The 16,504-nt window shown below is 44.3% G+C and overlaps 1 protein-coding gene across 6 annotated transcripts; it reads right to left on the bottom strand.

Annotated features, from left to right (window-relative positions):
• Window positions 1–4,001: 4,001 nt before the first annotated feature.
• On the bottom strand, window positions 4,002–14,358 carry SET (SET nuclear proto-oncogene). 6 transcript variants are annotated; one of them, XM_077146604.1, is made up of 8 exons: window positions 14,233–14,356; window positions 7,959–8,016; window positions 7,170–7,312; window positions 6,736–6,839; window positions 6,511–6,624; window positions 5,766–5,936; window positions 5,535–5,681; window positions 4,002–4,910 (listed from the first exon to the last, which is right to left on the bottom strand). In XM_077146604.1, exons 1-8 carry the CDS (start codon window positions 14,339–14,341, stop codon window positions 4,887–4,889), a joined length of 870 nt encoding a protein of 289 aa, XP_077002719.1. In that variant the 5' UTR covers window positions 14,342–14,356; the 3' UTR covers window positions 4,002–4,886. The 6 variants fall into 6 exon arrangements, with proteins under 6 accessions (XP_077002719.1, XP_077002735.1, XP_077002732.1 ...); XM_077146620.1 differs by lacking the exon at window positions 14,233–14,356 and adding an exon at window positions 12,299–12,377; XM_077146617.1 differs by lacking the exon at window positions 14,233–14,356 and adding an exon at window positions 9,606–10,052.
• Window positions 14,359–16,504: the final 2,146 nt, after the last annotated feature.

Genomic DNA, 16,504 nt, shown 5'->3' with positions numbered 1-16,504 from the left:
CCAGGACCCTCTCCTCTGAGCCCAGTTTCCGCTGACACTCACCCCAACAAGCGCAAGATGGAGGAGCAGAAGTCTGTAGCGTTGCCCCACCGAACGCAGAGGCAGGCCTGGGTGGACATAGCACCAGCTGCGACCGCGGGGCGGGGCGCTAAATCGCCACGTCGGGGTCGCAGCCGGTGCGGAGGGCCCACCCCTCTTCCTCCCTGCTCTGCCAGGACCTAGCTTCGGCCACTAACGCGCTAGGTCTCCTCGGTCAAGTCCCTCCGTCTCTGGGTCTTGGTTATTGCGGTGTAAAACGGGTTAATCCCAATCCTGTCGCCCCCACGATGTGATTGGCCCTCCCTAGGCGGTATTAATCACTATAAGAATGCATCTGTGGAAAATAGTAAAACCACACCCAAGTTATAAATTACAGAGCCACTGTTCCACTTTTGCACCACAAAACCCAACTAAACAGAAGTATTCACATCTTGTGAGATGCATTCTCAGTACAGTGATAACAAGCCTGCACGATTTGAGCTGGCACTGGTTTGCCTGTCGAGGGACGGGGGGGATCCCGGTTCTTTGTATTGCCTAGTCTGTTTTTTCACCACTGCTGGGCATAGTGTGCTTACGAGCGAGCACTTTCTGCCAGGTCTTCACCAGGAGCCTCATACAAGGAACAAAAAAGAAATTTAACATCTCAAGTGAGGAAGGATCAAGGGTGGCTTATTTGCTTAATGCTTTCACTGAAGGAAACCACGTCTATTCCATTTTGCTCTGACCACCTTCCTCGCAATGGATTGGAAAAGAAATTTGTAAGCCATGAACAATCCTGGGTTATCCTGCAATGGGAAATCAAAGTGTCATCAACATATGCAGAGGCAACTTGCTTTAGCAGGACATGCCCGTCCAGACTCTGTAATTAGAGGCAAACTGTTTCCACAAATCAGTTGTAGCACTTTAGGCAGAACTAAGACAAACACTGCAGTACATAGAGCACATAGATTCTTTTGGTTTAGCAGGCAAGGTTCTCGCCTGCCATGCTGGAGACACGGGTTCAATTCCTAGTGCCTGCCCATAAAAATATATATATATATATATTTGATGGGTGACGTCACTTCTGGAAGCCAAATAGGGTTACCCGATATAAGTAATTCTCCACAGGAGGGTGTTTCCCATCTTGAGGATCATTTATTTACCTACTCCCTGAGCCTGGGAGCTGAATTATATGGAGGAATAAGATAGCTTTGGGTTTGCCATGAAGTGTGCCACTGCCTCACACATCACACTTGAAGGAAAGTAGATTGGAATTAACTCATGCACCTCTTTTCTAATACACAAAAGCTGGGCAAAAAGCAAAGCTTTCACGGCCTCTATTACGAAAACTACAAGGAACTTAAGTCTTGGGCTGATGGAAGTTTGAGCAGCTAAGTTCATTTATGTGCATTTTATGTTTGATGGTGATGGCAACTTATGGGATTGCAATTCTTAGGAAGACATCCTGTGGACAGTGAATAGTGCAACCTCTCCAGCTGTCAAAGAACCTAAAACTTCCTAGCAGGCTACATAATCAAACTTTCCCCCTTTCCATATACATTTTGTTGGTTTGCTCAGTATTGGAACGTTACCATCAAGTTGGCACACCCCTACTCCACTTTCCAAGTCCTCACTATCGTTCTCATCACAAAATCAGTCCTTTCCCTCAGACTTGTTAAAAATTTAACTTGCAACCTTTCATAAACACAGATACATGTTCAAAAGGGAATGGATGCTAAAGGTGTGCGGAGGACAAACTTTTCAAAATGCAAAACTGCTGCCCCCCTTAAACAATTGGAGTGGCTAGTCCCTCATCTAAAGAACTTGTCTCAGTCTTCAGAAAATCCTCAGTCTTCATTCTTTGCAACAGAATTCCATTTTCCAGCAGCCAGGATTCCTATCCAAATCTAGACCAAAAAAAAAAAGGCATATGAAACCTATTAATGGAAACAGCTGAGACCATGAAACTGTTTTTTGTTATAAAGCAGTAATGATTTATGAATGAATTAAAAAACAATTATTCAGAAATCCTGAAGTCCAAAGGGTCCCCCAAATCCATGCAAGAGTTAAAAAGTCATCCATTTTAGAAACCAAGCAGCTAACACAAGTGAAGCAAGCTGGCCAGATGTAAAGCAAATCTGTTGACCAAACAAGATAACCAGGAACCCTATGGGTCATTTGAATTCTAAATTTTAGAGCCAGAATTGGATATCAACACCTGAGTATTAACCTGCTATGGAAATAGGAGTCCATTAAATGAGAAATCAAATAACCTCAACTGCAGGGATGGTCTGCAACAGATTGTTCCTTAAGGTTTGAATGTAAGAACACATTATAAGTTACTGTCCCAAATCATGAAGTTATTAAATTCCCCTCATAAATGGAGTGATAGCTTCAGGAGTATGTGCTTCCTATTGTCAAACTATCAGGTACATGCACATTGAGCCATTATCAACTCTTTTCAATACACATCTGATTAAAGGCGGACAGAGAACTACCCTTGTATTTCGGTAGAAAACAGTTCTTCTGTAGCAACTTTTTAGGAAACTAAGGTTGTTAACTTTGGAGTGTAGCAGTCTAGCATTCTTTTACAAGATTTATAGACACAAGGGATTCTACAGCTATTTCAATAGCTGGGAGACACACTACCATAAGTAGCTCCACATCTCAATGAAAATGTTTAACCTAACAGCCCTACAATTTGCCATAACATACATTTATGGCAAACTGTCTTTGCAAAACACTATGAGCATTACCTAATGGATATTTAATCTGTTCCGTTTTTCCCAGTGAAAGTCTTCTACATCTAAATACAGAATCCCCTCAGGAACGATTAACTATACTTCAAGATTTAAGTCAGTAATTTACGCATAACTTATAATAGACCAACTCAAGCCTTTTCATTTAGAGCTATGCTACATTTAACTGATACTAAATAAAGGACAGTTTGCCCACCACCCCACAAAGCAATTTCCCTCCAACTCCCCAGTCACTAATGTAAACAAGCCAAAAAATTAAAATATAGCTTACCATCTAAACCCAAAAGCAAGTAACGTTTCTCTACAAAACAAGGAGAATGACCCCAGTCAAAAAAAAAATCTTTAGGTTCCTTTATTGGAGCAAGATTCCTGACTGATTTACAGTGATGTATTTACTAAACAGAGACCTGTGCAGAAAAGTTACATACTATATCCATCTAAACAAGTTTTGATACACTTTGCCTCTTGATGGAATAGTTCCATTTATAAAGTTTTATACATCAAAAGCTTTGAATTTGACCAGCCTGGCCATTCTTTTCTGAAAACTTAAGTGGCAATGATTTTACACCATTAATAGCTTATGCATTAGGTAGCTTCTCAAAATGTCATATGCACAGTGGCATTTAGTAGACCAAGCAGAGTTCATATCACCTAGATTTACAAATGGGTCTCATTTGAGATAGCTTTGTTAGATAGCTGGTACTTGAGACAAAAAGTAATCCAAACCTGAGTTTCTCACCAACAGACTTCCTACAGAGAGAGCCCATCTTCTTGGCCACATTCTAGTGCCAGTGAAGACATGCCAGCAACTGCCCCACATGTAAATTGGCTTCAGAGCACATGGTCTGGCTGATGGTGGTGGCAGGCACTATTTTCATTGTTATATTCAGGTAAACAAGAACCCAGTTAAAAAAAAAAAACAAAAAACTAGAAATTTTAAAAAGGGTACAAACACTCAACTGAATTCTGGGCAATCTGATTTCCACCAATGATGTCAATATTCAGAAACTGATGGCAAATTGTACCCACAATGTTTCCCAGCTTTAGAGACATTAATACATTGACTCAAATCCCTTTACTCAATCCACATAGCCCTGAGGTCATCCTGCAAAGTGCATATCAAAAAATTCGGTTAGGGTGACAAAGTTTGACAAGGCTGTGTTAAACAAGTCAAACTTGGAACATTTTAAAGTTATATCTGTTCTGAGAGAAAAGCATCAAATCCTTTGTGTACACATTTAGTTTTATTGTAACAAAGCAACTTGTACACTTTTAACGTTTAAAACTGAGCATCATCTTTCCTTTCCAGTGAAACAAAAAGAAAATTTAAAAATAAACAGGAACAAAATTACAATAGAGAATGTCAATTCCAAATAAGATCCTACAGGTTCTGCTGATTCTCCCATTGAGTGGCAGGGCTCAAGTCATCATTAGGAGAGAATTTTATTTTAAAAGTGTCATCTTAAACTGCAAGGATGTCCGGTAAACATCACAATTAAACATGCCAAAGGAGAAGCCATGTTGTCAAAATGCCCACTTAACCCACCCAAACATCTCAAACCCACCCTTTGCTGACCTTCTATAACCCCATTTTTTTAAGGTTTTTTTTTTCTTTTTTTAAACAAGAGAAAGTAGACAGATACATGTTGGTAAATGCTAACTGTCCATATTCACATAGAGACACAGTGTAATCTCTGAGCCCAATATACAGAGAAAGGAGGAAAAAAGCTAGAATTCTATGCACTACTACACAGGGGCCTAGCACCCTCCAGCTTCTAGCAGAGCGAAGGGAGCAGAAGGTTTTTCTTTTTTCCCACAGAGCACGGTGGTGTGTTGATTCCATAAAGTTTTTTGTTGAGACAGGAAGGGATAAAAATGAATTTGAAACAGAAACAGGTAGAGATTCTTTTCCCACTGTATTCTGCGCAAGGTATTTCCCCCAAAATAAGTTGTGAACCATGGTGTAAAGGAGAGAAAAGAGACCTCAAAAACAGGGCGACTGAGCACAAGAGGGAAAAAAAAAAAAAAAAAAAAAAAAAAAAGACTGCAACTTGCTCCCAGGGACTGGAGAAAATTAAAAAGGGAAGGTTGGAATCCATCAGTGTTCTATTAGTCATCTTCTCCTTCATCCTCCTGTAAGAAAAAAGTGGGCGGTTAAATCTTCAGGGTTAATCCTACCTAGGGTTACTCACTAGTTTTCATATGCTCTATAGACCATGATGGATTCTATAGGACATAAAGAAAACATACTGCAGGGCACCCAATTTCTGAACCTGTATATCAATCTGTTTCCAATCTACATTGAAAAGGCCCAGTGACAGTGTTTCAGATAAATTAGTAGCTTTTCAGCACTAACGACATCATTGGACATATTCCATACAATTCAAACCAAAATGAAAACTCATCTATTCCAATTTGACTACTTAAGAATCCTGTAGTTTGCAGACTTCTGTTATTTGGGAGATTTCTTAGGACTTTAACCAGCTGCCCTGTCCATCACTTTCATTAAGTATGGGTTAGAGAAAGACAGGCTTCAATTAATTCAAAAGCAGTACTAGTCAAATTATAGAAACAATGAGATTATCAAAATTTTATTGATTCTTAAGACAGAAAATGGCTTGTATTACCCACACAATCAGTTCCGGGTTAGTTTCATTACACAATAAAAGTAAAATGGTGAATTCTTTAAGTAGTAGTTCAATTCTGAAAGGGTATAAAGATTCTACTCTTTTAAGATTTAGCCAATTTTTCTTTTACCTCTCCTTCCTCTCCCTCATCATCATCTTCATCTTCTTCCCCTTCATCCTCATCCCCTTCTTCATCAATATCTTCCAATCCTTCTTCTTCTTCATCATCATCATCATCTTCTTCTCCTTCCCCTTCTTCATCATCCATATCAGGAACCTTAAAAAAAAAGTTATCTTAAGCACTTATTTTTAATCAAATGAGACAAGTGCAACATTAAATGCAAAAGCATTCACCACTCACCAAATAGTATTGTAATGGATTTGGCCAAATATCATCTTTGATGACTTCTCCTAACTCATCTGCACCTGCATCAGAATGGTCAGTAAACCAGGTAAAAAAGCTCTCTGGTTCTTCATGCTGCCTCTTCCTGCTGGCTTTATTCTGTGTTTGACTTGAACGTTTCGTCAAATCCTAAATGAAGATGGAAAGACCTTTTGACATAGGCTCTCTATAACAATAAATTTCCTGTAATTTAAAAAAGTAAATTTTCCCTAAATGCAGAATGAAAAATAAACATCAGTATACTGTCAACACTATTACTGTCTAAGAGATGTTATAGAATTGACAGGAGATAAAGAGCAAACTCTAAAATCCTAGGTCCACAAGAGTGTGTTCTCTTAAGTTTTATGACAAACTTTTCCTAAAGATAAAGTTACAACTAAATTTTTCATAAGATTAGTTCCACTTTCACCAAGTACCAATACACAGTATTATAATTAATAAATATAACTTTAAGGTGAGCATTAACGGATTTTGGAAAAAGGGCAAACCATTTGAAGAGTTCAATTACCAATATGGAAACTCCAAAGTCTGTCTGACTCTCAAACTTCCATTATAATTTTCACAAGACTTCGATGCTTTATCACACTAGCAGTTCTCGTATTTACTGTTTTTGTATTTAGCATATTAACAAAGCAGCAAGAATTGGTAAATTCAACTAAACTAAAATACACAAAATATTCTTGCCTAATCCCTCAAAGCATACCTTTCCAGATTTCCATTTGATTTCAGTTGACTTTGAGGATGGATCACCACTCTCATTCAGATGAAATTCTTTGGAGAGAACTTTATTTTCGAAGTAAGGATTTTCATCAAAATACTAGAATAATCAGAGGATTAGAAATCAATAAAAAACAAAAAAAACCCCACTTCGAACCAAAGCTGAGATTAATTTCCATAGTGGCAAACAATATGAATTACTGATACTTACAAAATCTATTCTGTAACCTGATTTAATATCTTCAAACTCTGTCACTTCAACTCTTGTCAAATAATGCAGTGCCTCTTCATCTTCCTCCCCAAGCAATGCAGACACTAGACCAACAAATTACAGGTCAAGTAAAGTTTAAACAAGCAAACACTAATAACAATAACTTAGTGAGCATCTTTGGTTTCATAGCTCCATTACTAACCGAAGAAAATCAAGTGGTTTTTAAAAGTACCAAAGCTGTCACCATCTTATCAAGTAATCAAACAGTTCCAAATTAAATTACAGTTTAAGTAGATAAAAGGCATTTACTTCAAGTCTTCGCTTTCGAGTGTTTCATCTTCTATATGCAATCTACCATGAGGTCCCTTTACTCATTAACATGTCAGCATCTTCTTTTAGCAATACCCTTCCACTAGCTGGAGGGAAAAACATACCTTGTGGATGGTTGACAAATGTTGTTACCCAAAAATTGGGGATTTTGGCGATCAATTCTGACCTCTTCTGAAAGAATGGTTGGCGGAGTTTATTGTATTTCTGTTCTACTTTCAAAATCTCCTCACTGGCTTGTTCATTAAGTCTGGAGCAAATGAAAAGATATGTTGACAATGACTACTAAACTTTATGAGGCTATAGAATGAATATTCTCATTAGCTTTTTTATAACTACCTATTTCATAATAACCAAATCTAGTTTTTTACAGATGTAAACTCAAGCCAATATTAAGATGGCAATTAAAAAAGTTCAACTTGCTTTACAATAAGCACTCAATAAAACAGTTCTTAAAATTACTCAAACTGAGCACACTGGTAACATTGTATATTTACTTCCATCTACTCTATTACCAGGCCAACTTCAATTGTTTCCGTTAGGCAGGACTTTTTCCTCAAAGCTAATAATCAAGTAACAAAGTTATAAAGCAAGCCAGAGAAACACTGATGCCATAATGCTGAACAGTCAGAAGTCCACAAATTGCAATTCAGGCAATTTGTAGCCTTTGAAAGGAACCCTCATCTTAGCAAAGTCAATGTACTTTCATGAAATATTTTTTTGTAACCATACAAATACATGACAGAAAAATAACAATGAATTTTCAAACCATTTCTAATCAAGTTATACTGGTCTCTCTACCTAAAGGATACAAATTTAATTGACTATATTTTTAACGATTATCAGACCATTAAATACATCTAGAAAATATCTCCAAAAAAAATTATAAACTTTACCTGTCTATTTCATTTTGTACTTCATCAATATGTTCAATTGCTTCCTGCTGTTCTTTTTCTGCAAGAAAAAGTTGCATAAAACTCAATACTAATTAGAAGAAAATACTAGTTTTCCCCGATGTTGAGAAACGCTGTCTATGGTATTGACCTACATCGCAATAAAACGGTTTAATAAAAAGCAAGAAACTGTTTACTATAAGGCATGCTTTCCACGTGTTCATTCAGTTGACAAATTTTTAATTAAAGAGCCATTTGCAAATCATGCTATTTAGCTATGATACTTAGAAAATGTTTTTGACTGTAGCACTTTTAAGAGTTCGATTACTGGGGGGGAAGAGCCAATTATTTAACTTCTATTATGAAAGATGAAAAAAAAAACTCATTCAGGATTTATGATTACTACATTAAATACTTGCTATAGAATACCAGCTGCTGACTAGAAAAAGGAAACCCATTCATGAGACTATCAGCACACCATGGACAGAAGTACTTTTTCTACAAAGCTGAAGATTCTGTCTCAGCATCTATTGCATTAAGACATCAGACACACCTACAAAGAGAAGAAGCCACGCGGAACTACTACACCATCCTAAACACTCTAAATTCTTACAGTAAGTTGAACCCCAGGACTTGAATGTGACCTTTCTCACCTCCCCCCAACCCAATTTCGCACGGACTACTTGCTTCAGATGCGGCACCTCACGGTTTCGGAGCACACAGGGAGCAACTAGAAAGTCAGAAAACTATTAAGCACAGGAAAGGAGGGCAAGAATAGAAACTGTGTTAGGGAAAGGTGTCCTTTTTGTCCTGTAAGTACCGCAAATCCTACAAAGCTAAGTGGGCGTGAAGGGGCTTGATCCGGTGGTTCATTTCCGGTAACCATCCTCGGATTTGCAAGCCACCCCCCTGCCCTGCAGAGAAAGCCTCTACGGAAATGGCTAGAATGTTTTCTAATAGTCATTTTAAAGACCCTCCGATACTCTGGCCGCTCCCGGCAGATTTCTCCGCCCGCCGCCGCGTCGGGGTGGCCACCCCACGTGGAGAGTGTGCCCGGGGCAGACCGGAGCATCCTCGTAGCCGGACCAGGCCCAGTGCACGGCCGGCCGCGTGGTTCCCCGCATTCTCTCCCCGCCCAACCTCGCGACAGAAGGCCGCGCTGGAGCCAGCCTCCGGTTGGGGGTGCCGGGGGCGCCGCCCGCGAGGCGGGCAGAAAGGGGGAGCCGCGCGGGAGGCCTGCGCGCGGGGCCACGTCCGGCCGCACCATGTGGTGGCGGCGGCGGCTGATGGGAGCGAGGCATCATGGCGGAGCACAATAAAGAGAGGCTTCTCGGGAGGGAGGGAGGGGGAGGAGAGCGAGGGAGGGGGGAGAGGAAGGGGGGTCTCCTCCGCCCGCGCCTCGCAGGCCCGCAGCGCCCCCGCCTCGCATCGCAGTCCGCCGCCGCCGCGGCGGCGCCACCCAGGCCCCCGGCCCCGCCGCGCACAAAAAAGGGCGCCGAGGCCTGCGGCGGCTCCGCTCCCGACCCGCCCGCCGCCCCCCTCCGCCCAGCGCCCCCCGCGCGCGTCCCGGGCTCCGCCGGCGGCCTGCGGGCCGGGGAGGGCGGCGAAGATGGCGGCGCGGGCCGGCCCCCGGCCTCGCCTCCTCCTCACCTGAGGTCTCGTCGGCCCCGTCGTGGTTGGAGTTGAGCTCCTTTTTACTGACTTTCGCCGCCGGCGCCGACATGGTGCTGCTCCGCGGTCGGGGGGGGAGCGGGGAGGGGGAGAGAAGGGAAGGCGAAGGGGGCGGGCAGGCGGCTTCCCCTCAAGCCACACGCGCTGGCGCTCACTCGGTCCGGCCGCCTCCTCCCGGCGCTTGCACTCCCTCCCCCTCGCTCTCGCTGCCCTCGCGGCCTGACGACGAGGGAGGGGCTGGGGCAGGGTGCCGGGCCCCGGCTGGGGCTCCTGCTTACGGAGGGGAGGCGGCGACGGCGACAGAGGCTTGCGGGCAGGCGGCTCGGCTCCCTCACTCACGCTCCGCGATCTAGCTCGCTGCTCGTTCTCCCCGAGCCGCCTCCTCCTCCACCTCCTCCTCGCTGCGAGGGGCGGGCTGCAGAGCGCAGGCGCGCCAGGCCCCGCGCGCAGGCCCCGCCCCCAGCCGGAGAGGCTCGCGCTGCCTCGCCATTGGTTGGAGCGCCGGGACGAGGGGGCGGAGCCGCGGCGGGAAGACACTGGGCCTAGCAAAGAGGCGGGAGGAAAGAACGCAGAGACGTAGGGGCCAGCCCTCCGCGCTGCGCTCCCCTCCCCCTCTTTCCCCTTCCCCTGCCGGACCCGGGACATTTGCGCGCGACGGGCGCGCGGAGGCCTGAGGGGCGGGGCCTCGCCTGGCAGTGCGCGGGCCCCCCGCGCGGGTGTGTCACGTGGTGGCGGCGCGGCTACCCTTCTCGGCAGGAGAGCGCGAGGAGCCGGGGAAAGAGGTCTTCTCAACCCCCTGAGAGTGCAGGCCTCGTAGTAGACAGTCTTCACAGCCAGGCCTAAAGGGCGCGGGAAATCCACCTGCCCGGTGTATTACACCCTAGGACAATGCTGGGACATCTCGTAGCCTCCCTTTTCTAGGGGGAAGGAAGATGGCATCCCCATCCTATTTTTCAAATGGGAAGCCATCATTCACACTCAAAGTCAGGTTTATTTACAAAACCCAAAGCTGTCCAGTCCATTCACATGCCATTTCCTGGTTTTAGTCCAAGCCCTCCCCAGCGGGCTGTGCGCCCTTAGGCAAGTCACTTTCACTTTCTGGACCCCTTTCTGCTATGAAATTATAAAATTCAAAAAAGACGAACAAGAAAAAAAAAAGACTAAATAATGGAAAGGTTGTGTCAGTGGTGGCACTTAAGTAGAACCACGCTAAAGTAGAAGCCCTCCGAAAACAGGAAGGTGCCACATTTATCTGTGTGTCTTTTGGCCTCAGTATGGGAATGCTTGCAAGAAACAAACTATATTAAATGCTAAGTTCCAGTCCAACCAGCAAATGGCTCAGCTCTACTGTGTCCTCCGAGGCACCAAGACATGGACCACAAAACCCTGAAATCTCTCCAAAGGTAACCAGAACATGGGGTTGGCTTAGATGTCTGCCAGCACTCAAGTACACTCAAAGTGCAGGCAGTCCATTGTGGGTGATCAATAAAATGTTAAAAACATAGCATGCAGCCCATTGGTAGAGAATACAAATATCTTCTTGGGACTGTCCCCAAAACTCAGAAATTCATTCAATCCTTCCCTGCAAACCTTATTCCCAATTGAGTCCCAGCTCAATTAATACCTACCCAATTGTACAGCTTTTTGAAATTAACACTGGCAATATGCTGTTAAGTATTTAACCAGCTCTTGGGTAGGTGGGGGGAGCTGATTTGTAGCATTTGCTGACTTCAGTGGCATAAATACTCTGACCATACTTAATTTTAAACTACCACTAATGTCACTGAACAGAGTTGGAAAGAAATTGCACAATCGGCTCTTGTGAGCAGGCTCTACACCACTGAAAAATAACCATGGGTTGCAGGCTGTGATAAGTACTTTACATGCATTTTCTCATTTGATCCTCACAAAAAATATAAGGGAGGTGTTAATATTCTTATTTCACAGATAAATAAATTGATCTCTGTTGTAACTGGCAGCACCAAGACTCTAAAACAAGCTAGCAGATGAAAAAGCCCTTGTCCCAAGTCAGTGTTTTTTCATTTTTTTTGACAGGATCTATACTTTACATCATGACCCAGTACCTACCTACCAACAAAAGGATACTTGCCCTTGTGTAATGTGACTGTTATTTTCTATTCTTTTTTTTTTCAAATGCAACCTGCACCCCTCTAAATTGTTGACTCGCTAATGGGATGACACTGAAAAGCACTGTGCTGAGATCTGCTTACATCCACAAACTTTCTGATAGGCTACTGTTGACCCACAGCCTCTGTTGACCCACAGCCTCTCCTACACACCTGACCCACCTGTTTTCTGAGCATCTGCAGAGGCCCCAGGGAACCTTGTAATGCCTTCTGACCAGACAATTGCCTTCGAGGTTTCCCTCCAATCATCTCTAGTTCTTAGAACCATCCTTACTCTTCTTCCCAACCTTTCCCACAAGTACTTCTCAAGATGTAAAGATGTAAAGAGCACGCTAGGATGTTGGAAGAGAAAGAGAAAGCAAAAAGGCCAGAGTTTCAGTAAACAAGGGAGTGTCATGGCATGACACGGAGATAATGCACCCACTCAAAGTACTGTGGTCTCTCGCCCTCCCCCAAGGCCATGAGTTCTGCATTCTCTCTTTGGCCTCTCACCTCACTCAGAATTCTTCCCACTCCTCTTCTCACCAGTATCCTTTGAAGGGGAGAAAAATCCCACAGCTGAATAATTGGACCAGAAAGATGCTGGCATTTCCCAAGGTTCACTGTACAAAGCAGGAAATTTTAGCTCTGGTAGCCTTGAAACAGCCCCTCCCACCTCCTTGTACTTCCTTTACTTGATTCGTAAAAGGGGGATAACACTATGGCATGGTGCTGAGGACTGATGGAGACTTATCTCTTTAGATAAAGAGCCTGGGAAGATCTGTTGTTGCACCTTCAGATCCCTTCTGGAGGAATCTGTTAATTCTCTCAGAGAATGAAACAGAAGGAGACAAGGGGGAACGCATCCATGTTTTGCTGCTGATGGGTGGAAAGAAATGACTGCCCATTTCAGGGAACTGATTATGCACCAGCCTTAAATGCCTTATTTATATTTAAGCCTCACAGCAACCCTAACAGACTGGTACTGTTGAACCTATTTTACAAAAGAGGAAATAGATAGAGGTTAATGTAACTTGCCTAACAAGGTCGCACCAGGCAGAGACAGGTTTCAAACTTTGGTAGTGGAGCTTCACCGCACTGCGGCAGAGCAGGAATTTTTTGCATCCCCATTAGGAAAGCCAGGGGACCTGAGACTCAGTAAAGTTAAAAAACTTGCCAAGGAACAGTCAGCGGGTCTGCACAAGCACAGGGATGAGGACTCCTTGCCCAGTGCTCCTTCCACAAGCATGACTGGGGCTTAGCCGTATCTGCTCTAAGCCCCCTCTGCCCTCAAAGCCAGCCTGCTGTCACATTTTCCCTAGGGCATGCCTTTCATCCTACTTTTCTGCCTTGTATCTGTCCAAGCCAACCCCTGGCCCAGGCCCCACCACGTCCCTACTCTATCAGGCTTAATCACCAGAACAATCAACTTCAAAACAGTCAACTTCGTATGTGACTCCAAGTTTGTGTCTTAAGAAATGCATTCTGGCCTAAGTTAACGGTTTAATGGGTTGTGGGGGGGCTAGGGTGGGGGTGATCAGACAGGAAACTAACAATTATAATGTAATGACCTAAGGGCTTTGATGGGATGGCTCTGTGCACCCCAAGGGCAGAAGAGGGATCCTGGCAGAAGTTGTGGTTCAAAGGAGAATGCAGGTAACACAGAGCTTTTCAGCAGAGCTGGAGAATGAGGGGGATGTGGAAAAGTAGGGAAAAGAGTGATCCAAGTAGAGTGAAAGTAGGTATCTGGCCGGCAGAGATAAGTTTTACCAGAGCCCCAGGAAATGAGAAGAGGTTAGGGGTGCTGGAGGGAGGCCTCCAGGAGGGTAGTGTCAGGAGTGTGGCCCTAGAGAGGGGGCAGTAGGGGGTTGACAACAAATAAATGGGACAGGATCCCGGAAGCTTCTAGATCTTTACCTTGAGGGCAATGGGGAAGCAAGGAAGAGTTTTAAGGCAGGGGATCACGTGATCAGCTTTGCTCAATCTAGATGGGAGGAGGAAGCTGGAAGCCAGAGGAGGAAGAGAAAGTAGCCTGGGCCAGAGTTTCGGCAGGCGTCAGCAGCAGGAAGGAGCGAGGTGGTCAGATGAGAGATTTTGAGGAGGTAGAGTCACCCGGACGTGGGGCTTTGACTCCCTGTGGATGGGTTAAGGTGCGGCGGGGGCCACGCCTCACTACAGCCTCAGGCTGGCTGAGGGGGTGCCACTCACCAACCCGGGGAACCCAAAGGAATGGGTTTGGGGGGTGGGGAGATGAACTCGACATTGGGATGGGGGCTGCGGTGTGTTTTCTTGTGCCCCCGGTCTCCTAGTTTTGCCTCTTCCGTTTTTTCTTCACACAAACCAAATATCCACTCACCTCGTGCCGAAAGCCATTCAGCGAAATTTGGAATCACATCTTACGAGGGAGTGGGCAAAAAAAATCACAGTCGACCCTCGCGAATCCCTTAAATTGCCAGTAAGAGTGTAGTGCAGGGTCATACCTCCTTTCGGCAAGTCCAGGGCAGCGGATGTTTCCTCCAGCCTGGGGGCAGGAAGCAGCTTTACTTTCTTCGTCTGAGGCTGATGCGTAGACTGGCGTTTGGGGGCCATGCTGCTAATGCTAAGTCCAATAACCAGAGCCAAAGATAAGCGTTTGCCGGGAAGAAGCTCAGAGAACTGAGACTGCCCCAGCTGAAGAGGGGTTTAAGTCTGCCCTGGAGACGCTCCGCCTGGAGGGGATATTTACATGACATTGGACACACGCCCCCGCCTTCTTCTCCAGCCTGGTCCCTTCTCACTCCCCTCCAATCAGAATAAATGCCTTTTAGTTGCTATCTCTGTATTTCTCTGCACGGGTGCTTTGGGCATGGGGGAGGGTCTTCCTCGTGGGGAGCAGTTTTGTACTCAGTAGGAGTCTCCTGGTCTTAGACATGAAACCATCCCAGCAGCCCATCCTCCAGTCCTTTCCCAAACCGCAGGTAGTCCTGCCCCTGTTGACAACTTGTCCTTCTCTTTTTTCCGTTTGGCTTCCAGAAGACTTACACACATGCTGTTGTTTCACCTTAACCTGGAATATTCTTCACACCCCCACCAAGTTCAGCTAAACTCCTTCCCAACTTCCAGGTCTCAGCTTTGGAGGACTAGAGTAAATGAATGGTGAAATAAGAGATTCCCAATCAGGAATTACAAAGGCAGAGGAGGAAAACAGGTACCCTTGAGAACACTTGTCCCATCCATTCATTCTTCACTTAGCGTTAACAACTAGATAGGGAATTTCAGAAAAGTATAGAAAGTTAGAGTTAGAAGAACTCTTAAGAGGCATCTTGTTTGGGAGTCATAAATCCCAATGCCTTTTGGGGGCTTGTCAGGTAATAACAATAAGCAAGGCAACTGTTCTAGTTTGCTAGCTGCTAGAATGCAATATACCAGAAAAGGAATGGCTTTTAACAAGGGGAATTTAATGAGTTGCTAGTTTACAGATCTAAGGCCAAGAAAATATCCCAATTAAAACAAGTCTATAGAAATGTCCAATCAAAGGCATCCGGGGAAAGATACCTTGGTTCAAGAAGGCCAATGAAGTTCAGGGTTTCTCTCTCATCTGGAAAGGCACATGGCGAACGCAGTCAGGGCTTCTCTCTCGGCTGGAAGGGCACATGGCAGACACGGCGTCATCTGCTAGCTTACTCTCCTGGCTTCTGGTTTCATGAAGCTCCCCGGGAGGCATTTCCCTTCTTCATCTCTGAAGGTTGCTGGCTGGTGGACTCTCTGCTTTGTAGTGTTGCAGCATTCTCTGCCCTCTCTGAGTCTCTCATTCTCCAAAATGTTTCCTCTTTTATAGGACTTCAGAAACTAATCAAGACCCACTCAGATGGGTGGAGACATGTCATCCCCTAATCCAGTTTAACAACCGTTCTTAACTAAATCTCATCAACCAGGGAGATGATCCCATAACAGTCCCAAATACACAGCATTGAATAGAGACTATTCTACCTTTAAGAAATGGGATCCATATTAAAACATGGCTTTTCTTAGGGGGCATACTTCCCTTCAAACCAGCACAGCAACCAACTGGAATTGTGTTCTCTCTCTTTTTTTTTAAGGGTATAATTATTTCACAGAGTCTTTTTGTGTGTGTGTGTGTGTGTGTGTGTGTGTGTGTGTGGAGGCACTGGGAATTGAGCCCGGGTCTCTGACATGGCAGGTGAGAACTTTACCTGCTGAGCCACTGTGTCCTGCCCATGTCCTCTTTTTATTATTATTAATATATCTTCATACACTTCAGTCCATCCAAAGTATACAATCAATGGCTCAGGATATCATCACATAGTTGTGTGTTTATCACCACGATCATTTGTAGAACATTTGCGTCACTCCAGAAAAAGAAATAACAAGAAAAAACCCTCATACATCCCATACACCTTACCCCCCTCCCTCTCATTGGCCACTAGTATTGCAATCTACTCAATTTTTTTTACCCCTTCTTCCTCCATTATTTATTTATTTATGTCCATATTTTTTTTTTACTTATCTGTCCATACCCTGTATGATGGGAGCATCAGCCTCTAGGTTTTCACAATCACACCGTCACATTGTAAAGACTATATAGTTATACAATTGTCTTCAAGAGTCAAGACTACTAGAAGACAGTTCAACGGTTTCAGGTACTTCCCTCTAGCCACTCCAAAATACCACAAACTAAAAATGGATATCTATATAATGCATAAGAATAACCTCTTGACTCTGTTTGAAATCTCTCAACCACTAAAACTTTAT

The sequence above is a fragment of the Tamandua tetradactyla genome, chromosome 2 (assembly GCF_023851605.1).
Source record: "Tamandua tetradactyla isolate mTamTet1 chromosome 2, mTamTet1.pri, whole genome shotgun sequence".
NCBI lineage: Eukaryota > Metazoa > Chordata > Mammalia > Pilosa > Myrmecophagidae > Tamandua > Tamandua tetradactyla.
This window is presented reverse-complemented; position numbering and strand designations above follow the sequence as displayed.

Coding starts and splice junctions, on each gene's coding strand:
- SET (XM_077146596.1), bottom strand. CDS start 14,341: ATGGCCCCCAAACGCCAGTCTACGCATCAGCCTCAGACGAAGAAAGTA. Junction 8,017..14,232: donor CCTGGACTTGCCGAAAGGAG/GTATGACCCTGC, acceptor TTTTTCTTGCAG/AAAAAGAACAGCAGGAAGCA. Junction 6,840..7,169: donor ATTTGTCAACCATCCACAAG/GTATGTTTTTCC, acceptor TTGTTGGTCTAG/TGTCTGCATTGCTTGGGGAG.